This window comes from Electrona antarctica (assembly GCF_951216825.1).
Source record: "Electrona antarctica genome assembly, chromosome: 3".
NCBI classification, from domain to species: Eukaryota; Metazoa; Chordata; class Actinopteri; order Myctophiformes; family Myctophidae; genus Electrona; species Electrona antarctica.
The window spans coordinates 41,621,910-41,648,531 of record NC_136808.1 but is presented as its reverse complement, the minus strand read 5'-3'; the positions used below and the strand labels follow the sequence as shown (position 1 = coordinate 41,648,531).

The 26,622-nt window shown below is 43.5% G+C and overlaps 1 protein-coding gene across 5 annotated transcripts in view; it reads left to right on the top strand.

Annotated features, from left to right (window-relative positions):
* The window catches only part of lrrc49 (leucine rich repeat containing 49), a 76,522-nt gene that overhangs the window by 25,626 nt on the left and 24,274 nt on the right, over nucleotides 1-26,622 (top strand). For all 5 annotated transcript variants that reach the window (XM_079497502.1, XM_079497504.1, XM_079497505.1 and 2 more), the window contains exons 9-12: nucleotides 4,086-4,147; nucleotides 7,627-7,774; nucleotides 12,250-12,333; nucleotides 24,889-25,067. In XM_079497502.1, the coding sequence (XP_079353628.1) occupies nucleotides 4,086-4,147; nucleotides 7,627-7,774; nucleotides 12,250-12,333; nucleotides 24,889-25,067 (473 nt within the window). The remainder of the gene's footprint in view (nucleotides 1-4,085; nucleotides 4,148-7,626; nucleotides 7,775-12,249; nucleotides 12,334-24,888; nucleotides 25,068-26,622) is intronic.

Genomic DNA, 26,622 nt, shown 5'->3' with positions numbered 1-26,622 from the left:
CAGGCCTGGGCCGCGGCTGAGTGGTCCAGGCACCTAGGCCGGTAATCCAGCCTGACTGCGTGCCGCGGGTTCGAGTCCCGAGCCCACCGGCCTTTGCCGCATGTCTTCCCCCCATCTCTCTCCCCCCTTCCCTGTCTCAATAAAGGCAAAAACGCCAAAAAAAACTAATGCAATGATTTATGCTTGACACAACCAAGTATAAATTAGGCATAACTGTGAAAGTGGTTTGTGAATGTTTGGAATCCAAAGACCTTCCATGTAGCAAGAATAGCAGATCTAAAAGCTCACAATGTGAGTTTGTAGAATGACCGTTTAGTTTATTAGCCAATCTCCAAGCTATGCGGATGCATTGCATTGTGAATTTGTACATGAGCTATTCTTGGCACCCGACACTATCGTATGACGGAGCATTCATTAATCATTAGAATGTTGAGAACAATCCTATAACCTGCCTGCCTCTTTCATATTTTCTTATGTTTGATATCGTACTTTGTAGTCTCTATATGCACAGCAGCCATATTGGAAATAAATTGGGCCCTATCTTATAGGGATGGGTCCGATTAATCGATTAATCGATAATCGTTAATAGGACCCGAAATCGATTATTTAAATTAATAATCGATAATAGATTCTTATTATTTATTTTTTTATGAAAATCTGTTGGAAAGGCAATATTGTCATCCAAACAGGACAGGGCTATAGGCCTACCAAAGTGTGCCTGGGATGTGTCTGTGTAGCTGCATGACTGAGAGGAGTGTGAGTGGAGATTGATTCCAATCAAGATACAGGTTTGGAGGATTTAGCAGGTGTTGGGAATTTACCTAATCAGGCCTAGGCTGGGGTTGCTATGGTGATCATTTGGCTCAACACTGGTCCAGGGACCACCAGTGGTCCTCATTCAATTAATGTAGTTAGTAACCAAATGGACCCTTATTAACTCTCAAGAGTTACAATTATTGTTAATCATCTACATCAGGGGTTCTCAAACTTTTTTGACTTAGGTACCCCTTGGGGGGAAGATTTTTTTTATTTGTAGGGTTCATAATTTTTTTTTTTTTTTTAAAGTCTCCCCCACCCCCCCAAACGATTAATCGATCAATCGTTAATATTGAATTATACAAATCGATTTTCATTTTGGACACATTTACACATCCCTACTATCTTACTTCCTTGAGGTCCCCTGGACCAAGTACAGTACCTGGGGTGATTTCCTTTGGCCAACCCAAACCTGTGGAATGCAATAGTCTCAGAGAAGTCCCCAGACTCCAAACCCTCAAAAGCGCTCTCAAAACCCACCTCTTCAATATGGCTTCTCCCAGCTAACTGCACACCCACCTGTCTCACTGATGCATTGTTTTTCTTGAGTTTATGCCTTTATTTTAGCCTAATGAAGTTGATTTTTTTTTTCTAGTTTTGTTTATTTAAGATTTCAGGATATACGTACAGTAAATCAAATCAAATATGATAACACAATATATGTGACACACCCATACAGAACATACCATATTTTCTTTTGTTGTTTTGTCCTCCTCCCCCCATGCATGTAAAGTGTCTTTTGGTAGGCTACTTAGAAAAGTGCTATGTAAATTTGAGATATTATTATTATTATTCATTTAGTGTTATTGACATCCAACTCTTTGAAAGCGTTCCCTTGACAGACTTGGGAAAGCCCCCTTCTGTGTTTAATAAGTGGAGAGAAGTGTTTCCTTTGTTGTTCATGATTTGTGTGACTGGTAATGAGCCTTTAATGGAGGCTGCTTTTTTGTTTGGTCCTATGAGTACATGTGTTAGTCATGAAGTCAGTTAACTACGAACACTTACCATGATATAGGACCACTGGAAACATGTACACTACAGTATATTGATCAACCAGATGCCACCAAGGAAGACTTTGTTAGTCATCAATCAACTCTTGAATACTGTTGAAACAGTGTATCTGCCTGAACCAGCTCACATGCTATGCGTCATTTAATCCAAAGAAAGAGAGAAAAAAGAGAAAAATACTCATACTCTTACAACCTCTAGTCTAGTTATGCTAGTGTGGAATCAATGTAATGAGCAGAGGTTTGGAGATTGAGACGTGGAGATGTCTGTCGTCAGCCCAATGCAAAGGGGCTCAATAACATTTAGTTTGTGGGAAAAAAAGAACAGCTCTTATCTGAAATCATGACACGGTTACTCACATATTCACATTATAAATCACACACCTTGCTGTGAACACTTACAGAATATTTTCTACTGAAGTATGCCTGACAAGGATGCACTGATGATTTTCGTCTGTGTGGAGATAGAGCTCCATTCTGTTGGGTCAAAATTCTCTGAAAATCACTCTAAATGTACAGTATCTAAATGGATAGATGGGACTCTGGGTAAGTACTATGAAAAATGACTTGAAAGACTTCATTGAAATTGCTCAGAATTAACTACAAACCTCACTGATTTGAGTAAAGTATAGGATAGGTTGTCCACATTTAGTGACAAAGTTGGACACAGTGTTATACTTGGCCTCGTGACTGGCGTTCTAGTCAGACTCAGAGTTCAGTGCTGAGTGAGGGTGCATGGGTAGCTGTCTTTGTCTATCTTTGCCATGACCCAACCCAATGTTTATTTATTCATAACATAGAGCTGGTAATGTATTGAACCTAGTTTTCTCTACAGCCTGCTGTCCCGCTCACCTCTCTGTTCTCTATTGCCACTCTCCCACTTAAACCTATCCGACCTCATGAAAACTACAGTAACCCCTTCTCCTCTCTTCTTCTATCCTCTCCACACTCTTCCTTCCCCTCCCTCCCCCATGACTCTGCAACCTCCTCCTTCTTTCCTTCATCTCTGTAGTTCAGGCCGGGCTAACATGTCATTTGAATGGAGCCTGGCAGGGTATAGTGCTGTGGAAGGCAGGCAAAGAGAGGTGGCGTCTGCAATATGGGCTGATGCTGACGCAGCTCTCTGGGGCTCTACTCCTTGGAGCGACCTCTCTCCCCTTTGCTGCTACGATGGATGTTCAACCAACCTCCCTGGCCCCTGCTACTGCTTAACATGCCATCTTCATTTTCATCTCTTTAGAAGATGGATCTGCTGATGATGTTGTGTGTGTGTGTGTGTGTGTGTGTGTGTGTGTGTGTGTGTGTGTGTGTGTGTGTGTGTGTGTGTGTGTGTGTGTGTGTGTGTGTGTGTGTGTGTGTGTGTGTGTGTGTGTGTGTGTGTGTGTGTGTGTGTGTGTGTGTGTGTGTGTGTGTGTGTGTGTGTGTGTGTGTGTGTGTGTGTGTGTGTGTGTGTGTGTGTGTGTGTGTCATCTCATCTCTAACCTTCCAGCCAACTGGCTGCCCTTACAGTCTTCCTCCTGGTAAAAAGCCTCCATTGATTCAGCTGCCACATGAAACAGCCACCACTGGACCAACAGAAAATCAATTCACACTGAATTTACTATTCAGATGTGTTTCTCCCATGCCCTGCCTGCTGGCTCTTTGTTCTTGGGTAGTTAGCTCAGCTAGCTGCTACTGTGTGTGTGTGTGTGTGTGTGTGTGTGTGTGTGTGTGTGTGTGTGTGTGTGTGTGTGTGTGTGTGTGTGTGTGTGTGTGTGTGTGTGTGTGTGTGTGTGTGTGTGTGTGTGTGTGTGTGTGTGTGTGTGTGTGTGTGTGTGTGTGTGTGTGTGTGTGTGTGTGCGCGCGCGTGTGTGCGTGTGTTCCTTGCAGCAGGGGGGATCTCTGCATTAGCGCAGAGCTCTGCTTCTCTCCTCCTCCCCCCCCTCTCCACACGCCTCCTCAGTTCTCTCCTCTCTCCTCCACCTCTCCCTCCCCGCCCTTCCCCTCTGCAGACGAAGCAGTAGCGTGAGCGTGTGTGCGTGTGTGTGTGCGTGCGGGCAGGCGGTGCGCGCATGGCTGGATGGGGCTGTATGCCAGAGCTGGGAGCTGTGCAAGGTGACTGGGAGAAAATGGAGAGAGGGATGGGGAGGTCTGAGTCGCTAAGCTCCTTTCCTCCTCACTAATGCCGTCTCCCCTTCCTCATCCTTCTATCTCTTTCTCGCCCCCATCTCCCGCTCCTCTCTCTCTCTCTCTTTCTCTCTCTCTCTTCTGCTGGTTGTGTAGACCGAGGTGGACCGGCTGCCCTGCTTGCAGCGGCTCTTTCTGAGCTGCAACAGCATCACCAGGTAAGAACTGTGGGCTGCAGACTGACGCTTAACCCCCTCCTCTCCGCAGGGCTGATTCGACAGCACAGGGACGTGTGTGCCTGCGTGGTGCAGCCAGCCTGGCCCCCACGGCGCAGCAATGTCCCCTCCCTTGTTGTCACTGCTGGGCTGGGCCAACGTGCTGCAGCAGGAAGGGACGCGTGGGTCACAAAGGAGATAGGATCGCTGTCACAGAGACGGTTTTAACCCGCATGGTGACGACACGGCTTCGCTGTTTGTTGGTCAGTAGTTAGCATGCTGTTAGCAGAAGTACCAGGCAGCAGCCGCTGCAGTGGTTTGAGTCATTCAGCCATCCATCCATTCACATTCATCCATTCCTGGCATGGAATGAATAAATTACACTGGATGAATGAGGGTTTCGGAAGTAGAGCAGCGGTTGCTAGGAGAAGGCGTGTGAATGTGTGGTCCGCTTTAAGTTGCCTAGCGGAAACATACTTCCCTGTGTGCACATGGACACACACACACACACACACACACACACACACAAACACAGTAGCGATAGTTGGCACACGCAAATACTGTACAGTACAAATACTTTTTTGTGGTTGCTTTCTGATCCAAGTATATTCAGTGGAGTTACAGTATTTGAGTTCCTGTCCCTCCGGCTGCCTCAGTGCATGCCATCATCTCTCCATCTCTCTGGGACAGTGTCACTACCAAGGCCAGCCCACTGTGTGTCACCTTGTCCTCACAGTCAGATGGATCTATCTAATGTTGACACATCACACTAGCGTACTACTCTTAATCCCATATTTTCTGTTACAGTATGCTAAATGACACTATGTGACACTGTGACTAAATTACATTATGCTAAATGACACATTTCAGATGTGTGTCCTCCTCAACTTTACTTTAATGTTCTTTCCCCCCCAGAGAGAGATTATTTTACTACAGTGATAAATTAGGGAGCACAATTTTATCTCTGCATTGTCTGACATTTGAGGCTATCATTCCTATAACATACAAAAATGGCAGCATTTTAGAACCTATGTCTACCTTTTGGACTTCCATACAGTATTTATGATAGGCTAACAGTTTGCATTCTGTTGCCAGGCAGAGAGAGAGAGAGAGAGAGAGAGAGAGAGAGAGAGAGTGGTTTAGGCAGCTCCAGAGATCATTATCACAAATTAGAACGATGTATTATCTGTGTGGTTCACCAACCTCACACAGCGTTCTGGGGCGTTGCATGTCTTTCCTTCCCACATGCCTGCTTCTACAGCAGTGTTTTCCAAGCATAGGTAGCCCTGGCCCTATATGTTCCTTCCCCATTATGTCTGTCCACAACCAATTTTGTGTTGTGCACCTGTCATGAATAAATTTAAATACCCTTATAATAGCCCCTGTGACGTACAAAAGCCCCTCACTTCACTTTGAATTATCTTTCCTCCAAAAAGACACAAAAGAAGAAACAAAAACATCTCCCAATTTTGGAATACATTTTCTGAAATGTTCACACATTTAAAAAAAATAGCAGATCTACAACATCACTTCATATTGCAGCTATTTGCCCTATTTTCTTTTTTAAATATAGGGCCTAAAGGTAGGGTAAGTGAATTATTTTGTTAAAATAAGGTCATGGTCAAGTTAAGGTCAAGGTCAAGTTTGCATATCCCAGTTTGCATATCCCAAATTGGGCTATTCACGATACAATCTGAAATCTGCAGTAAGTGTTACATTGCTTTATATTCTGATAGTACTCATTGGTATCTAGTGTTTGTTCAGTAACATGTGGCTCCTTGTCTCTCCAGCTCTTCATTAAACAGAAAATGCATCTTCTGATCGGGATACCAATTTTATCCAATCAGGAGAGAGAACTCAGGATACAGAAGTGATGACACAAATAAATAAGCAGACAAAATTGGAACGGGAACACTATACATTAAGCTGAAAAATGGGTACTATTCCTCATTCGCTAAAGATTTCCCACCCACCTGAAATGTATCTTCTGTTTATCAAAGAGCTGGAGAGACGGGGAGATCCCCTATAACTGAACAAACACTATAGCAATGATTACTATCAGAATATAGTGCTTTAACCTTTTAATAAAAAACGTTTTGTTTTAACCAAAAAATAGGTCTATTGCTTATACTGACGTCGAAATAAATAAAAAGTCTTCTGAAAGAATATTATATTCAAAGATTTGTGCCACATTTTCACGATTTTTCAAAAATAGCTACAAGCTCAAGCTCGTAGCGTGCCACTCGGTGGCGCGCTATGAGCTTGTAGATCTGCTATTTTTCAATTGCTAAAGTATAACATAATGCTTAGTTAAAACACCAAAACGGGTTCCCGTCCAGAATGGGTTAAGTGGTTAATTCAATGGGTCAGTGGGGTCGAGACACCAAATATAATTTTTGAGCCTCCATCTGAAAACGTTTGGCAACCCCTCTTCTACAGTAACTGTGTGTGGGATTGCTCTGCTAGGCTGACAACCTGCCATGCCAATTTAGCAGAGCCCTTGTGGTCGAATGCAATCCTGAATTAAAGTTTAGAAACCTACTTGACTCATACCTGTGTGTGTGTGTGTGTGTGTGTGTGTGTGTGTGTGTGTGTGTGTGTGTGTGTGTGTGTGTGTGTGTGTGTGTGTGTGTGTGTGTGTGTGTGTGTGTGTGTGTGTGTGTGTGTGTGTGTGTGTGCGTGTGAGCATCAGAGTTTTAATGTTTAATCATGTTGCACAACATTTTAAGCATGGATTCAATCTAACCCACATTTTATTTAAACCTGATTTCGATTTAACTTTAAACAGGGATTAATTTCAATCAGATTGCTCCAATTCTAGTCCCACTCTTAAACCATAATCCAAGATGGCTGAACCTCAGAGGCAAATCCTCACAGGAATATAAGGGATAGTCTTAACCACTTTTTTTTAAACCACGATTTATGAAGCGGGAGGCGATTATGTTTTCACCCTGTGTGCAGCTAATTGCTCAGAAATCGGCGTGAACATATGCATGTACATTCCCAGTATGCTGAGGAAGACACCCCACCTTGTTCAACTCAGCCTCATGGGTGTAATGTAACAGTGTGGTTGACGATATGAAACATGGACGATATTGGTTCATTCATGGCGATACTATATGATTCAATGATTTAAAATTGATGCCATAACTAGTACTATTTAGCAAATAAAAATAATCTGTGTGTAACTTGTGGATAGTACAGGTTTCTTAAAGGAAAACAATGTTATTATGGATTTGGCAAATACATGGACATTGTATTTGAGTATACCCTGAAGTTTGTGTGTGTGTGTGTGTGTGTGTGTGTGTGTGTGTGTGTGTGTGTGTGTGTGTGTGTGTGTGTGTGTGTGTGTGTGTGTGTGTGTGTGTGTGTGTGTGTGTGTGTGTGTGTGTGTGTGTGTGTGTGTGTGTGTGTGTGTGTGTGTGTGTGTGTGTGTGTGTGTGTGTGTGTGTGTGTGTGTGTGTGTGTGTGTGTGTGTACAGTGTTGACGAGCTAGCCTGCCTTGGAGAGTCCCGTTCCCTTTGTGAGCTCACCCTGGATGGGAACCCTTTAGCCCTGGAGACATGGTACAAGCAGGCCGTCCTGCGCTGTGTGCTTCAACTCAGACAGCTGGACATGAAGCGCATCACGGTAACAACACGCTCTGTGTGTGTGTGTGTGTGTGTGTGTGTGTGTGTGTGTGTGCGCGTGTGTTTGTGTGCGTGTGCGTGTGTTTGTGTTGCATGTATGTTCTGTAGAGTCTAGACAGTAGAATCCTAAAGGTGCATTCAGACTTGGATGGTTAAAGCGGCGCGATTACATACAAAGTCATTGCAAAGACGAACGGGCGCGGTGCGACCTGGTGCAGCACAAACGGGACGAACCGAGGCGAATATTTAAATTCAAGTCTGAACGCACCTTTAGTGTTAAATTACCCCTGAGAGTGTACAAATGGGAACAAATGACAGCTTTCAAATGCCTGCTGGTACTGAGCAACTGCCATGCTGGCAAAGACAATAGAGCGCCGAAGTCCTGACGTCACTCGCTCATCCCCTGGTTCATGGAAGTTTTTCTCTATGGAGAATAACATGGGGTCATCTTAAAATCGTCTCGTATAAGAATTGTGGTCCAAAAATAAACAAACTGTCTCGGCGATATTGTCGGGGAGGTGTCTTTGTATGACAGTCAGTCCCTCATACTGTATTTGTCTGTTTCTAGCAAAATTATAACTAATTCAGCAGCAGTAACATTAGCGGTTTCTCACAGTCAGCTGATTCTTCATATCCATTAACGGCCGGGGTGATTTGCTTATTTTTCAATCACAGTTCTTATATGAGGCGATCTAAAATCCCCCTATGGGGATTACAATGCAAATAAAAAGTACATGAGGACAAGGACTTAGCACCCTCTGCCGATATTGACGTCAGACTTCGGTGCTCTATAGGGGGTATGCACGTGACATCATCATCATACCTGGAAGTTATGCAGGAACGCCTACTGAGTGGCAAAAAACTCCTTACTGGCCACTAGCATTCAGTGATTTGGGTGATTTGGAAAAACCCCTGTCCGCCCCGGTAACAAGATGTGCACATGCACTCATTACAGTGGGGGGACACGCAACAGGCCAACAGCACATGCACCAAGGCCCGCCCCCTCTCGATCATGATTGGCGGAAGGCTCCTCTCTATCCTGATTGGATGAAGACTGGGCCACCTAGCCAAAAACGAAACCTAAGGTTTTTTGACCCCCAGGGGTTAACTGGGACAGGGGACAGGGAGGAACTCCTTATATGGTCAGCACACTCTAGGGAGGATTATCACAACAAAACAAAAAAATAAGTGATATTTGAATTAAGTGAAATCACTGAATATACCTTTAAATGGCGTCATTAAACTCACTTTGATACTCGATTTGATTTCCCACTGACTTTATGCATGTGCATACCCTCTATACTACATAATCTGTTCCCAATTGTTACAAATGGATAAACACTGAGAATCTTACTGTGTATATTATGTTTACAGTATGAAATATGGATATCATGTTTTACATGTCATTGTGTCTGTATCATTGTAAGGATTGTGTCTGTTTGTCAGTCGGTCGGTCACGCGTGCGTGCGTGCGTGCGTGCGTGCGTGCGTGCGTGCGTGTTGACATTTACAATAACTTGACCACAGTGCTTAATTTGTAAAAGTCATGTTCTCTCATCAAGTTGCAAGCATTGACAACTTCAACTACTTTGAAATGAGGGTGAGGCGCAGAGTCCTCTTCAACTAACGTAGTGAGCGTAATAAAGTGTTTAAATTGTGACGATTTACAAACCTAATTCAGTTTCCTTTCATCCATGGTCCCTTTCCATTGCAGGAAGGGACATTGAGGGGAAAATGGGAAAGTAGAATAATAATAAATAGCCTAAAATAAAAACGTATTGTATTGTATTGTATGTGCATTTGAGGTGACTGAGCACCTTCTAGATTTCCCGGAGAGCAGCAGGCAAGTACCAGAACTCGGCTCCAGCAAGCTCAGGCACAAATTAAGCCCTGCTTGACCATTAAATGCTCGATGGTTGCCTGCCAAATTGGCTGATATAGCACACAGGCCTACAGGCCATTGGAGCCACATGTCTTACTTAGAAGCACTTGGCTAAATAAATCAAAATTCAACCCTGCCCTGCAAGCATGATGCTATTGTCTTTGCCAGCGAGGCACTTTAGCTCAGTACCAGCAGGCATTTGAAAGCTGTCATGCATGTATGCATGTGTCTGAGCTTGTACTTCCAAAGAATCTCTAGGCCTGTATCACACACCATTGTTAGGTGAAACTAAATTATTTCATTGACTTTTAGATTAACTGATTTTTTACTCAAGTTGCAAAATGTAAAACAAAAACATAACTTTTAATTGTTGGTCCTGTTTGTTTGTTTGTTTGTTTGTTTGTTTATTTATTTATGTATTCATTCCTTGAGGGGGTTTCAGTGCGTTCCCAGACAAAATATGATTGCTAGTTCCCAAATGCCCTTATGTGTCTGTAACTCTGAGAGTTAGATTAACACTGATGATACTACAGTGTAGATTGGGGGGTCTTATACTGTATCAGATGGCTGAATGCATATAATTTAACTGTGGGTCCTTGAAATTAAAAGGTTGAGAATCACTGTTATAGCTGTGCACATATCTTCTCTTATGAGGGTCCAATCTTTTCAAATGGGGGTCTGCAGGACTAACTTCTGTCAAGTTGGGGGTCCTTGACATGAAACATTTTGAGAACCACAGATATATCCTACTGTAGCTCCAATTATGTTCATCTAATTCACACTGTACCAAAACATGGCTGCATTGGAAACTACCCTGCAGGCCAAGTTAAGATCTATATGTTCGTCTCTGTCTGCTGTGAAAACTTGCCCCTAACATGCTGCTATGCCACCAGTCATGGCTAAGCAAAGCAAAGCAAAGTTACTATATTTACCCAGGGTAACTGGACTAAGCATCAGATACTTGTTTACAGCCAGGCCCTGCTCATAGAACATTTCATGGTAGTGGTTCAATGCCTTGCTCAAGGGCACTTCAGCGGTGGTAATTTTAACGTGCCGGTCCGGGGATACGAACTGGCGACCTTCCGGTATCAAGACCGCTCCGCAAACCGTTCGGCCACCGCTGCCTGAGATCCATCTGTCTGAAGAGTGGCTACTATTTATCAATCATATTTGAATTTAGTACTGCAAATGAACCAGGCTGTGAGGCAGAATTGATCATCTCTGACTCCATCTGGGAGTACTATCCTCTATCTACCGAGTTTGGTACTATCCTCTATCTACCCAAAAGGTGCATGACATGCTGTTGGCTGCCGATTCTGAGAGCTATTCGGCCCACTGAAAGCCTACCCTAGTGTATTGTTTATTCACTAGGTTTATTGTTTATTTTACCCGGCCGGACTTTACAATTGGACAGTAACAGGAAAGAGAAGTAGAGGACAACATGCAACACATGAATCTGTCCACGTTGTTGTCTTCTTACATATAGTTCTTACTATAGGTGCAAACTGAATTATAGGTGCAAACTGAATTTTAGATCTAGGGCGACGATACTGCACAAAGACCCACTGAATATTTTCCTAGTGTAAGGGATTAGCTTATCATTCTCAGAAAGTAACTCATGTGATATCTAGTATCTACATATAACGTTATCCAAACAATTTATAAAATAAAAAGCCTTTAGTAAGAGTCTGCAGCCCTTACATACATTAATACATTTCTGTACGTGGAAAATAGCCCTCCCTGTAATCTATAAGATATTGATTAGACAGATCAGACTTGCGTCTCATCTTCTTGCATTGGTGAAATATGACTTTTTCACCACACACCCGCACGTGCGCACACGCACCCGCGCGCGCGCACACACACACACACACACACACACACACACACACACACACACACACACACACACACACACACACACACACACAGTAAATGACACAGGGTTCTAGTGCCAGGCTAAATTAATCTCCATTGATCAGACATCGAGCCATTGTTTCCACTGACTCAGACAAAGAGAGCTTCACATCCTCCAGTGCCTGGCTGGCTGGCTGGCTGGCTGGCTGGCTGGCTGACTGGCTGGCTGGCTGGCTGGCTGGCTGGCTGGGTGGGTGGGTGAGTGAGTGAGTTGAGTCATATTGTGCCAGCAGCCAGCGTTGCATTCTGCATGGTAGAAGGCAGCGGCTAGACTCTGCTAATCTCTGAAATTGACAATCAGACAGATATACAGTATCGTCTCTGTCAGGCAGAAACCTCATACAATACAATACAATATGAGTCACACAAGCATGTGTGACTCTGTAGTATGATGGGTATTAATGTAGGAAGTACAGTAGGGCATTAATGTACAAAGAAAGTCAGAATATGGAGATAAGGAGATATGGAGATTTCTGCCTGGCAACAACGATATATAATCCTGTGATGCAGCAGCTGGCTGCTGTGAGATTGTCCTGCACTCTGCTCGCCTCCGGGGCTCCACTCTGATCAGTACTACGCTCACCAGAGGATAGGACCGGATCACTGTGTGGTGTCACACAGTCCCACTCTTTGCCATGAATGGAGCGACAGTCTGACCGTTCCCACTGTGTTTCACAGGACGAGGAGCGGCGTGTAGCTGTCGCTCAGGCCCGAAAAGAGGAGGAAAAGAAGAAGGAGACCCACAAGCAGAGCATTCACAAGGTAGAGTCTATACCTCACTACATTCATTCACACGGTCAAGGCCCACGCATACTCCAGTTTTTCGGTGATAAACTCAAAAACTCCTTTGCTAACTCACACCTGCGGTGGTTGGGAAAACTACACCATGACGTCACGCTGTGGTTATGAGTGACTCATCGTCGATCACCCCAACGTATCTCTCCGTTTTTTACTAACCACCGAAAAGGTGAGTATCTTATCACCTAAAACTGGAGTATGGGCCATTGTGTTTTTGTGTCAGCTATTGAGAGTAAATAACGAAACTGTATTACGCATGATATTACAGCAGAGCGGTGTGAAATGAACACTGTTTATGGACGGGTAAATGAAATGAATCCCTTAGTAGTCAATCACACGATAGAGTACCCAAGTACTCCCACTACCCCTGGGTCACAGCTTTATCCTAGATTACTACCTCTATACATTCAATGTATTACCGTTTACTTTGCTTTACTGTAAATCGCTCTGGATTAATACTTTCAGCGCCATTGCCGAAAACCTTTGTCAATTGAAGCCTAATTTTGATACTAACACTTAACGCCATTGCCGAAGCCCTTCGGCAATTGCGCTTTTATAGTGCGTTCGATTGCTCAAGCCAAAATGCTACTCACGTTAGCCGGTTAGCTAGCTGTGTTGTTAGCACAGCACTGGATCGCCAATCTTAGATCGTCGTCGCCATAATAATCCATTCTATCCATTTCTTTCAATCGCCTGTATCTCCTATTCCTTGTCCCAGATGGCATTTTGGTCAAAACAGCGTTTCTTTGACGGCACAGAGCTGACGATCTGGAGCTCTGCAGAGCTCCGGTCTGGATTCACAATGTAAACAAGGCCGGCCCAGCTCCGTGTAAATTACTAATTTAGGACTACTGCAAGTGGAGCAGAAATGGCGGCTTTTCAAAATAAGAGCTCAAATTTAAAAAATGCTGCCGTGAATTAGATTAGAATAATTTTTCAATAAATGATAGTGCTGAAAGGGTTAAGAGCTTCTGCTAACGGAACGTAAAATATTTAGAACATTGTAATGGATATCTCGAATGGATTTATATAGACATAATTCAGATGTTTCAATAACTTGATTGGAGTCTGTTTATAGCAAATTAAATTGATTTGACATAGGTTAAAAAGTTCATGGATGCTGATATTGTCTGTTTCTATTTACCCATTTGCTAGAGAAGCTAGCAATTTACATTGGGAAAGAGAACATACAGGCAAGACATCCTCGCACGTTGGGTTTTCTAGAATAGACCAGGGGCGTCAAACTGGTGGCAGAAGGGGCCAAATTCAGCCCACAGAGTGATTACAGAGACAAACATTTATTTTAAATGTTTGTTTATGGGTTTCATCTTTATTTGTTATATTTTATAGAGGGAGGGACAGTAAATTGACAAGAGTCAGAGATAAGTTGCGAGCTCTGCTCGTGCACAAGTAGGCCATTCAAGTCCAACTTGTGTGGCAAGTTAGTTAACCTTGTTCTTTTGTGTCTTTTTGCTATGTCCTTGTAGAAGTTATGCCTTGTACAATTGCTGCATTCTGTCCTTATGTTAGTAATCCCTGTATTTATTTTATTTATATGTGCACTTTGTAAGTGTAATGATTGTAGAAATAAGTAAACAAACAGCAGAGTTGACTTACTTTTCTTTTCTTTTTTTTTGCTTTCGCCTTTATTTTATATATTTTATGGAGGGACAGACAGTAGGCTGACAGGAAATGGGGAGAGAGATGGGGGGGAAAGACATGCAGTGAAGGCCGTCGGGATCGGGAGTCGAACCCGCGGCACACTGCCAGACTGGAATACCAGCCAAGGTGCCTGGACCACTGAGCCATGGCCCAGGCCGAGTTAACTTACTTTTAACTAGAAAGACTCCCTGAGGGCGAGAAGAGTCCTCGCCCTAAAGGGCGAGAAGCGGGCAAGGTTGTGTGCAGGCATCCGCCTGGGTGACGGCAGACTGGGTGACGCCAGCTGGGTGAGCGCTGGCGCTTTCGCATGGGGGGGTCAGATCAACATATGGAATGAATTATGTACTGGCCATATATGGAGCATGTCTTGAGTGTACAGGGATTGATGAGGTCAGATCAATATATGGAATGTCAGAACAGGTCAGCTCCATATATGGAGATCTAAGGGTGGCAGCGGGGCAATGTCTTGAGTGTCAAAAGCATTTGATGTTGACCATTACCTACTGCTTGATAAGCTCTATGCTATTGGCTTACAGCGAAACGCTCTCCTCTGGTTCAATGCATACCTTCATAATAGGTGCCAATGTGTTGCCTTGCAAGGTACTCAATCTGACTACCTGATTGTAGAGAAAGGTGTCCCACAAGGCTCAACCCTTTTTTCAATTTCCATTAATGATTTACCTGACACCTGCCTACATCGTCAAGTTCAGTTCTATGCCGATGCCACTGTTATTTATTTCTCTGGCTCTGACATAATGATCATCTTTACAATCAGACTTTAACCATGTTCAGAACTGGCTCCATAATAACAAGCTGCTGTTGAATAAAGGGGAGTCCTGTAGCATGGTGTTTGGTACACGCCACAGTCGCGCAAGGAAGTATGCATACAGTTCTCAAATGGCACTCAGCTTGAGAAAGTTGACTCATTTAAATATTGTGGCTCGACCCAGAGCTTACCTTCAAACCACACATAGAGTACATTGTCAAAAAAAACATATGGTTGCCTGAGCTCACTCTACCGTTCAATTAACTGCTTCTCATTTGATTTTAGGAAATGAATAATCTCTCAAGTGCTACTTCCTATTATAGATTACGCAGATGTTGTGTACCAGAACACCACAGACTCTCATCTTAAGCCCCATAATGTCTTATATAACTCCCTCGCTCAATTGGCTGCAGCCTAAATCAAGAAGGCAATTACATTGGTTTCTCTTCATTTATAAATGTATTTATTTCAAGTGTCCTCCTTACCTGAAGCAGTACTTGGCCCAGTCTACTTCATCAATCCACTTCCGCCAGGGCTCCACCGGACGCGTTGCACTCCGTCGCGTGCGTCAAAAAACGAACCGGGGCAATTTTAATGCAGTCACGCAACGCAAAGCAACACGGGCAGTGGAGCCACCCTTCATTGATTAAAAAGGGAACATTCCCTGACGGTGACAGAGACGCGACGCTGACGCGCCCGGTGGAGCCCCGGTGTTAGACATCTACAATACCCCTACTTTAAAATACCCAAAATCTTCAACGAGGTTGGACGGAGGTCTTTCTGTTATAAAGCCCCATTTGATTGGAATAATCTTCTTCTATCTCTTAGATCGATTTCATCCTTCAGTTGCTTTAGGACTTCCCTTCATTTACATATTGACTCACCTTGTTTATGCTTTTAAAGTACCAGTTATAGCACATTCACCGATATAATTTGCACTTTCATTCCTCTGTTGTAGCTGATGATGTGGTGGTTGGTGGGGTGGGTGGGAGAGGCTGAGCAAGCTGTCTGTGTATTTATGTATGTATGTATTTGTATATTGTCTTTATCTGTGTACTGTACGTCTTATGTATCTTGTTTGTATGTTACGGGTTGCCCTCTAAAATTAGATCCTGCATCTCAAGGGGCTATCCCTTCAATAAAAATCACACCCGTGTGAACTGAGTGGTGCAAGGTCTTATATAGCCTGATCAGCTGTGGTCTGACGTAATGTCAGTGACCATAGTAACCATGCTCATTATTTTGGGCCCCACGTACAGGTACACACAAACATAGAAACATAGATACAGACAAAGCTGGTTAAAAATCTGAAATCTGAGTGTATAGGGTTTGATGAGGTCTGGCCATATACGGAGCGTATATTGAGTGTACAGGGTTTGATGAGGTCAGATCAACATATGGAATGTCAGAACAGGTCAGCTCCATATATGGAGATCTAAGGGTGACAGCGGGGGCAGTGTCTTGAGTGTACAGAGTGAGGTCAGATCAACATATGGAATGAATTCTGTATTGGCCATAATGGAGCGTGTCACGAGGCGTGACGGTCTGACTGGCATATTTTAGCGTGACGGACTGACTGACAGGTTTTGCTGGTTTTCATAGTAAACTGTGACCTATGGTCTCAATACGATAAGCTGGTGTTTGTTTGGACTTTGGACAGAAATACCACATAATGTTGTGTTGTGTCTAATCTAACATTAATACCACAAGCTTTTTTGTGTGTACACTGGCTTTGCCTTCTTTGCCGATGCCTTCTCTCCGCCCTGTATCGTAACATACATATACTGTACAGTAGGCTATAGCAGGATTTTTTGCTGCTAAGAGGCTTATCGGTGAATATATGAAGCAAGGAGGCAGCTTGACTCACAAGTATCCCCCTGGACATACTTACCCCCAATCCAACCCTTGATGCTGAGTGACAAGCAGGGAGACATTGGTTGGGTATACCATTATTATAGTCTTTGATACCAGGGCGGTCTCCAGCAAAAGTTGTTACGTTTTAACCACTTTAACCATATTTTATTTATATTTTATACTTTGGCTATTCAAATATAGCAGCTATAGCTGCTATTTAGATAGCAGCTTTAGATAGCTTTTTTTGAAAAGCTCTTTTAGAAAAATCTTGGAAGATTTGTGCAAATCTTTTAATGTTTTTAAAGCAAACATTTTTAATTCAATTCAATTCAATTTTATTAAAGTGTCAAATCACAATAAGTTGTCTCAAGACACTTTACATGTATGTATAGCAAAGGACCGACAGAGATCCCACCCAGAGCAAGCAATTTTGCGACAGTGGTAACGAAAAACCTCCCCTTAGGAATAAACGTGAAGCAGAACCCGACTCTAGGATGGGCGGCCATCTTCCTCGACCGTATCGGGGGAGAGAATAGAAATAGAGAGAAGAAAGAGGAGAGACAGAGAGGAGATACAGGCAAAAGCCAAATACAAGTAGTAGCAATAGCAATAATAATAAATGTAACACAAATCTTTGCTTCTGTGGGTCCCTGGCACAAACCCATTTCAGAGGGGGGGGGGGGGGGGGGGGGGTCCATGCCCAAATACATTTCAATTTGGGGGACCTTGACTTGAAAAGGTTTGAGAAGCAGTGCTCTAGCCTCAACACCACTGAGCTGGTATCAGTGAATAGAGTTGTGACATGTCATATCCACTGCACTGCAACCGTGGCATTTTATGCTGCTTTTGATGCTGCTTTGTCAACATTTTAGTTTTTTTTTTCTTTTTGATCCAGCGATCCAGAATGTTTCAGATTAGAAAGCTGTGTCGACTCTGAAACATTTAGGCCATTTAAAAAATGTGCTGCATTTGCTTGTCTATTTTTCTTTTCATGTCAGTGACAGTGGGAGCGCTGATGTGGCGTGGGAGTGTGGATGGGGGTCAGAAGGCTTTTGAAGTGCACTTTAATGGGTGCTAATGTTGGTATCAAATTCTTATTGGTATCAGTATGCATAAAACCACCATTAGTTTGTGTCAGCATTAATATACAGTAGGCTATTAAGCCATTAAGACCTGAGGCCAATCCTAAAAATGTCTGCTAAATCCCAATAGTTTTCTGAATAGAAACTTGTTCATGTCAAGGATCCCCAAAATGTATTTATTTGTCCACCAGCATCTGAATTTGTTTTGTTCCAGGGACCCCAGAAGCAAATATTTAAGTTAAACATTTTCACTTTATAAATATATTCAAAGATTTGCACACATTTTCAAGATTTTTCAAAAATAGCAGATCTACAACCAGAGTTCTGGTTAATGGTCATTTAATGCGCTATTCTGCTTTTTCTGTGCCTAGATCAAGTGTTCCCAAACTTTTCAGGCCATGACCCCCCAAATAAAGATATTTGAACCGGGGACCCCCACCCTGACAAGCACTTGGAATTGCAGGCATTACATTTGGGTTTAACTCAGTCTTAAAAATCATTAGTGTTTATTTGCAGATGACACAAGCTTATACAGCTCAGGAAAAGACCTGAAACAGCTTATGTGGACAGTGAAAAGAGATCTACTGTAGAAGCCCTCAAGAAGTGGTGTGATACCAACAAATGATTGCTTAACTTAAGTAAAACAAAATACATGATCTTTAGTAATAAAATAATAGATAACTCAGTTAAATTAACAATAAATGACATAGAAATTGAACGAGTACATGAAAATAAATTCTTTCTTCTATTCTATAATAGATAGTAAATTAAATTGGAAATAACATGTCGTACAATCAAAACATTCAAAAACAATAGCTATATTATATAAAATAAATGACCTAGTAAATAAAGACTCACTATACACGTTGTATTGTTCCCTCATACTTCCATACTTAACGTACTGTGTGGGGAACACATACAAAACAATAATATAACCAATTTTCATGTTACAAAAAACGCCATAAATTAAGAATCATAAATAAAACCGAATATCTTGCAGCTACAAACTCACTATTCATCTGCAAACACGCACTCAAACTAGAAGATATAGTCAACCTAAACACTGCAATATTCATGTACATGATAAATAAATAAATACTACCATCATCCATACAGGAGCTGTTTCAAACGAGAGAGACCCATTACAACCTCAGGGGGACCTGTGTATTAAAACACAAAGGGGAAAGGACCAACACAAAGGGCAGATGTATACCTAAAATAGGGGTAGACTTGTGGAATAGCCTGGACAATGAACTAAAGCTATGCCCATCACTTATCACATTTAAAAAGCTATTTAAAAGTAGGGTATTCAATAGATATAAAACATTATCATAAGATCAAAGTTCTATATTCCACTCTTGGCTAGAGTTTAAATCGGCTAGAGTTGGCTAGAGTTTAAATTGTTTCCATCTTACTGCTCTCCATCTGAATGTTCTCATTCTGTCAGACTAAGTTCTAAAAATTAGCGTTGTTTTTTCTTCTGTTTCCTTTGTATTTTGTTTCTTTTCTTAAAAAAGGCTAGGCAATATAAGCTTCGGCTTCAGCCTAGACCTTTTCGGTGCCACCTCTTTGTATATGTAAATGCAATTAATGTATTTTACCATGTAACTGTAAAGCACCGAAATTCATTCAAATTGTACCCTGCCTGTATACACTTATACTGTATGTCGTTTTATTTACTGTTGAGTGTGAAAACAATGTTGCACATTAAGCTAATCATCTGGGGACCGCCCCAAAATAATTTGGGTCCCGACCCCCAGTTTGGGAAACACTGGCCTAGATCACTTGATGAGCCATATCAGCTCTGTTGTCATCGAATCCACTCAAGATAATCTGCAGGGATAAATCAACGCTCACATAATAAGCGCTGGGAATGTAGCTGTGCACTGCTTTGGTGCTCCCATCTTGGACACAGATGTTTCATCTGGTGTGCATTAAGTGTCATAGAGGCGCTGCCGCTGATCAGTAGGAGCATTCAAGTCAAGCGATGTGGTGAAGAAAAAACGACGACGACCCAAGTATGAGAAGTACACAGTACGTTACGGAATACATTTGTACACTTTCAGTAGTGTTAAATTGACTCCCCAAACTTTTGTTGTGATGTTTATTTTATTTAGCGAATGGAAAAGTCTTTGAGCCAATAAGCAGTTGCCTCCTGATCGGCAGCATAGATTAATGCTCCTTTTATTCTTTGGAGAGGGCAAACTTCAATGACTTCGATGACTGCTCTATGGTGGCAGCGGTGGCCGAACGGATAGCGGCGCGGTCTAGATACCGGAAGGTTCCCAGTTCGAACCAGCCGTCCGACACGTTAAAATTACCACCGCTGAAATGCCCTTGAACAAGGCATCAACCACTACGATGAAATGTGTTCTATGAGCAGGGCCTGGCTGGAAACAAGTTCTTGAGCTTAGCCCAGATACCCTGGGTAAATATAGATTTCATTTCATTTCATTTCATGGTTCAATGACTTTGATGAGTGCTGCTCCACTCCACAAGCTCACAGTGGGCTTGGGCCTACTGCCCTATTGGTGAAGGCTGGCCAAGTAGGGGCCATGTCCGGTCCTGAATCTGTTAAGGGTTGACCACATCTCCTTGGGAGGTTGGTGCCAGGCACCTGTTGGGACAGTAGTTTAAACTTTAGGAAAGGAAAGACGGATGCAGAGCAGACTCGCAACAAACAGTCTTAAGAAACAGTACACTCTTACAAAATACAATTTATTTGCGTTTCTATTGTATTTGATTGTATTGTGTCAGCTAGGGTGTTCTTCCAAACTGGTCGTCTAGAACAGGGGTTCTCAACGTTTTTGGCCGGGGACCCCCGGAAATGCTTTGGCAATGTCACGGGACCCCCGCCCCGCCCCGCCCCGCCCCCTCCCGACCCCCAATATAAATTGACTGCTACAATAACCTTAATAATAGAGACAATACACCATAAATAAATACTGAAACCAGATATAATCATTAGGGAAGGTGTATGCATGTACTATGTGTACTATATGTAAACTCTTCATTTCCACTTTCCAGCCATTCAGTTGCAAAAAAATAATAATAATAATATATAATAATTTGGCGACCCCCCGAGGGGTCGCGACCCACAGGTTTGAACCCCTGGTCTAGAATATGTAAGTGGGTGGGTTGAAGATATCTGCGTGAATTGGTAGACGGGGATAGTCTTTGACCTAAGTGCTACTCACTGATTATGTGGAGGAGCTATGTTTAATCAGACAGGGGGAGTCAGGGGAGTGGTGTTGAGCCAATAGTCCCGGTCATTGTGTTGGGCTGGGTGCAAATTATAATACATACAGTACAATATACTTACCGCACACACTGGTAGCCAAAGTGCCAATATATACAGTAATAACACAGTATAGGGATTTTGAAGAGTTTGGATGTAGTTATTCCTTCCACCGTTTTCTATGCCACTGATTTGGCCAACGTGAATAGAAAGGTGGTGTGGTGGACTGGGGGGATGCTTTGAGAAAGAAATGCTCAGCGGGTGTTATAGAATGTTTGATCAAACTGTTGAAAGGCTTCTTCTTCAGGCATGTGACTGATCCTGCAAAGTAAACAGCCGTGTGTGTGTGTGTGTGTGTGTGTGTGTGTGTGTGTGTGTGTGTGTGTGTGTGTGTGTGTGTGTGTGTGTGTGTGTGTGTGTGTGTGTGTGTGTGCGTGTGCAACCATGTCCCATCTGTGTGCCTCATGTACATCTGTTGCCCGTGTGTGTTTGTGTGTTGTATGTGTTTCGTCTATGAGTGCGCATGTCTATGTTGGGTGTGTCCATCTGTGTGTGTGTGTGTGTGTGTGTGTGTGTGTGTGTGTGTGTGTGTGTGTGTGTGTGTGTGTGTGTGTGTGTGTGTGTGTGTGTGTGTGTGTGTGTGTGTGTGTGTGTGTGTGTGTGTGTGTGTGCGCACGCACCGTGCACGCATACATTTGTTGTGAAAGGACTGCAGATTGCAGGAATGCACATGCCAAGAGCTAAGGCAATGGCTAAATTCTGTTCAGTGTCTGCGATAATTGGCAGTCGCCACATGTGGAGGAGACGATGCTTCCTGTATCCGCGATCTGTATCCTGAAACACTTAAGGTCCATCCAGGCTGGACGCGATTTTCGGAAAACCGGTGGAAAAACGCTGCTAAAAATCAGAAAAACGCAGCAGTGTGCACTGTGCAGGGACCTTTACTGTTGAGTTTGTGCATTCTACTATTGTTCGCGTTCACAATGGTTTATGTAAGAATTAATATAATGTTACGCGTGTGTGTGTGTGTGTGTGTGTGTGTGTGTGTGTGTGTGTGTGTGTGTGTGTGTGTGTGTGTGTGTGTGTGTGTGTGTGTGTGTGTGTGTGTGTGTGTGTGCACATGCACGTGCACGTGCATATGCATATGCATATGCATGCATGCGTGAATTCCTTTTGTCTGTGCGCTGTTGCGGCTGTGGCTGCTTTTGGCTGAGCGCTGGGGAAGGGGCTCTTGCTAGGAGTTTATTGTCTGTTTGCAATCTGACTCTGCTAATCCTGGAGAGAAAATGATACGCCGAACGTCGCAGCCAAGGTTCATGTCATGCCCTTCTGTCTTGAGGAGGAAGAACAGAAACATCTCTTCTGCCTCTCGATCTCTTTTAGCTCTTGTCTGTACCTCCTTTACTTTTTACCTCTGCCAGCGTTTCTCTTTTTGTCATGACACTAGTACTCTTTGGGTGGCAATCTAGGAATTGTAGCTGACACCATTTATGTTTGCACTCATTTTACGGTGCATTTGCTTGCATATCGTCGCTGTAGGGGCGGAAACCTTGTACCATACTTATTTCAACTTTACATCCCCCCCCACACACACAGATGAATGCCCTACTTCGAGTGGACATAGCCGATCTACAAGTTCACAACGTGTGTGTTGCGAACTTGTAGAGTTTTAACTACTTGTAGAGTTTTCACTAGGCCTATTAGTCTAAAATAATAACAAAAAAGGAAGGGTTTGGGACATACAAGGTTTTCTCCCGACTGTGTCGGGTGGAAACCCCATACATTTTGTCCAAAACTGTTACTTTTCAGGATTCAATAAAAAAAAAGTTAAAGTAGCAGATCTACAAGAAACGTGGCGTGATCCACTACTTTTGATGCTTTCATGTGACGTTGTAGTATGATCAAGTAGGGCTGGTAATTTAGGAAAGAACGCAAACAGTTAATATGGAGATACAGTCCCTCCCGACAGCGACAATATGCAAGAGTAGCCTACAGTAGACCTAAACGGAGGTGGATACTATACTGTACTAGTTTACCCCAGCAAGTGGGAGTGGCACATTCCATACCTGAGTGTATCGAAACTAAACACTGGCAAGGGGGGGAGAAAGAAAAAAAAGAGAAAGCAGCAGCATTCTTCTCTGCTGCAGACTGCTGCAGCCAGAGTCTGATAACCACCACTGCAGTGGATCACACAAATCAGATGCTCAGGGTGCAAAGATACTACAGTATATAGTCTTGATCATTGATCACTTGATCATACTATACAGCTTGAGACAAAAGTATCCAAAATAGCAAGGAAGCGCTGCGTTTTTGAGCTTGTCGTCTGCAAGTATACAGGCCACTGGGGGGGTGCAAGTACAGACCCCTGGGGGATTCCAATCAACAAATGATATATAAGATTTAAGTGTAAAAGCACTCAGAGTCAGGTAGCCTTTTTTTTTTTTTTTTTTTTTTTACTTATACGTAACGTTATCTTTGCTCCAATGATGTTACGATGCAGTTAATGTTGCGTAGCATGCGAGCTAGTTCAGGCAGATACAGTACACTGGAGGGGTTTCACACATGCTCATCACTATGTGGGTGTGTATGGATGCCTTATTACAGTACAACAGTGTTGAGCCGAGAACCATGTGTGTCAATCACCTCAGTCTCCTGCTGTCGGTGTTCCTGGTCTGGTCTTTTGGTATGCGCCTGTTTGCTGCCCCATAATTATTGTTCTGTTCACCGGCATGGGAGGGTTGTTATTGTATATCCATCTCGCTGCTCTTAGTGGTTAATGTTGTCTAAATGTGCTGATGGAGCAGAGCCTGAACGCCATGATATAATATAATATTAATCACTACTTGTATTTACATTCTATGAATAAAATATTAGTCTCAATCCGTGAGTTATTTGACTGAACCCTCATCCGGGTGAAAACCTCTGTCCCCGGTGGAGCAGAGTAACATTGTGAGTGCTGTGTTGTGATTATTTGTCTTCGTAGAGTCCTGCACATAACTGGCCTCAGCAGCACAGCGTCCTTCCTTCCACTGCACCACTCAAGTCTCAGGATTTCTCAGGGAGCAGCAAGGTGCCATGTCTCTGTGTGTGTGACCCAGGAGAGAGAAGCATGTCTCCTGATGTGTGCTTTGCTCCTCAGTGTGGTCACCTGACACACATACACATGAACCTGTGTGTGTGTGTGTGTGTGTGTGTGTGTGTGTGTGTGTGTGTGTGTGTGTGTGTGTGTGTGTGTGTGTGTGTGTGTGTGTGTGTGTGTGTGTGTGTGTGTGTGTGTGTGTGTGTGTGTGTGTGTGTGTGCGTGCGTGCGTGCGTGCGTGCGTGCGTGCGTGCGTGCGTGCGTGCGTGCGTGCGTGCGTGCGTGCGTGCGTGCGTGCGTGCGTGCGTGCGTGCGTGCGTGCGTGCGTGCGTGCGTGCGTGCGTGCGTGCGTGCGTGCGTGCGTGCGTGCGTGCGTGTGCGCGTGTGTGTGTGTGCATGTGTGCGTGTGCGAGTGCATGTGCGTGTGTACACGCATGTGCGGAACCTCACACTCTCCATAGTTGTGTGTGGAGTGTGTGTTTGTGCATGGTGTTAATGCAGTGTGTTGTGTTGGGGTCCGTGGACCACCAGGCATCCTTGTGGGGGTTCCCAGCTAATTGATTGATAGTCGGGAACCAAATGGACCTTTACGGGTCTATTCTGTTCCATCTGTACACTCACAGAGTTATGGGAGCCCGTGGCCTAATGGCATACCGAACTGGGGCTATGTTGAGGATCACTGTGTTAGTGCTCCTGTGCGCGTGTGTGTGCGTGCTAAAGGCCCTTGTACCTTTCTGTGTGTGTGTGTCTGTGTGTGTGTGTGTGTGTGTGTGTGTGTGTGTGTGTGTGTGTGTGTGTGCGTGTGCGTGTGCGTGCGTGCGTGCGTGCGTCTCCCCAGGAGAAGAGACGACTGGCCATCCGTAATGCAGCCCAGCAGTGGGAGGGACTCAGGGCCCCATGCTCGGACCTTCCTCCGCAGAACGGCACCAAGGAGGAGGCCAGTCCAGAGAGCAGCCCCGCCCACAGTCCTGCACAGACCAATGGCCTCGCACAGGAGCCCTCTCCTGATGAGCCCAGGTACATGTGCCCAAGACAATTAGGAAAGCAAGACCCGCCATCTCCAGTTCACTTCCCGTATCTGTGTGACGTACAGTAGGTCTCTTTAGGAGGCCGGTATTTTGTTGGAGTCTATTCATTCCAATGGGAGAGTGTGCGTGAACACAGCTTATTAACGATTATTTTGGTCACTAAACTAAATATGGGACCCAATCGTCACATCACATGCCACCCAATTTTCCCACACTAATAATTGTTATAGAGAGTAATGCACCACTTTTCCACCGGGGCACGCCCTGCTCATCTAGACAAAACATGTGGCAAAGTGGCAAAACATTGAGCAGCATGGATCATTGGAGTTTGGAAGCGCTCGTTGGAAATTTCACATAATGCAGGAGGCAGCAGGATGTTGCATTTTTCAAAACAAGCTCTTCCAAAGTGCTACCTTCATGGAATTTCTAGACAGAAAGTAGCTCATAACATGTCTATGGTGGATTTTTATAGGTTACCCATTTACAGCCTATATAGAGCGTCCTGTCCTGCCCCCTTTCAGAACGATGAGGGCACCAGAAGAGAATTTCCCATAAATATTTCCATAGATGTTTCAAAAAGTATTCATCTAATGACCTTTAAAGCCTCGAACAAAGCCAACTCTGATGATTACAAATCATGACAATAAACACAATATTTTGGGCCGGACAAATAATTAGAAATACAAAAAAATAAAAAATAAAGTATGGTACACTGCACTTTTTTTCTTCTTACTAAATATTTGTTCGGCCCAGAATATTGTGTTTATTGTCATGATTTGTCATCATCTGAGTTGGCTTTGTCCGAGGCTTAAAGGTCTTTAAATAAATACATTCTACGTCTATGGGAAAATTAATGGTAAATTCTCTTCCGGTGACCTCTAAGGGGCTTATGTTAGGTATTTTAGTGTTTATGTTTGTATTTCCTTGTTTTAATGTTCTGGGTACTATGGATGGAAATCAGCTTTACGCTCAATCTGGCATATTTACACCTACTCATGTGTATGTCATTCATAATCATGTTTTAGTGTTTTGCACTGTCCCTGCCACAAAAACGAATTACAATTTACAATTTACAATTTACAATTTAGGCATTTAGCAGACGCTCTTAATCCAGAGCGACTTACAATAAGCAAGAACAAAAAGCATGGGAATACATCACATATGTAAAAATGCATTTATCGCGAAACATGCGTAAGCTAAGAACGTGACTAGAACATATCTATATAATGACACTATACATATAAACTACACATATATGCTATACTATGCTGTACATATATACTATGAAGTGCTATGACTACATACAATGCACTTATTGTGCTGTCTACATGACATGCTATAAGTCTGTTTCAAATGCTATATAAGTCTAAGAAGTGCTGTCTAAGGGGGGTAGGGTAAGTGCTATGGGCCATGATGGAGTCTGAAAAGGTGGGTTTTCAGACTACGGCGGAAGATCGGGAGTGATGCTGCAGTTCTGATTGCAACGGGAAGTGCATTCCACAGTTTTGGGGCCAGAAGGGAGAAGAGTTTGGGACGTGTGGAGC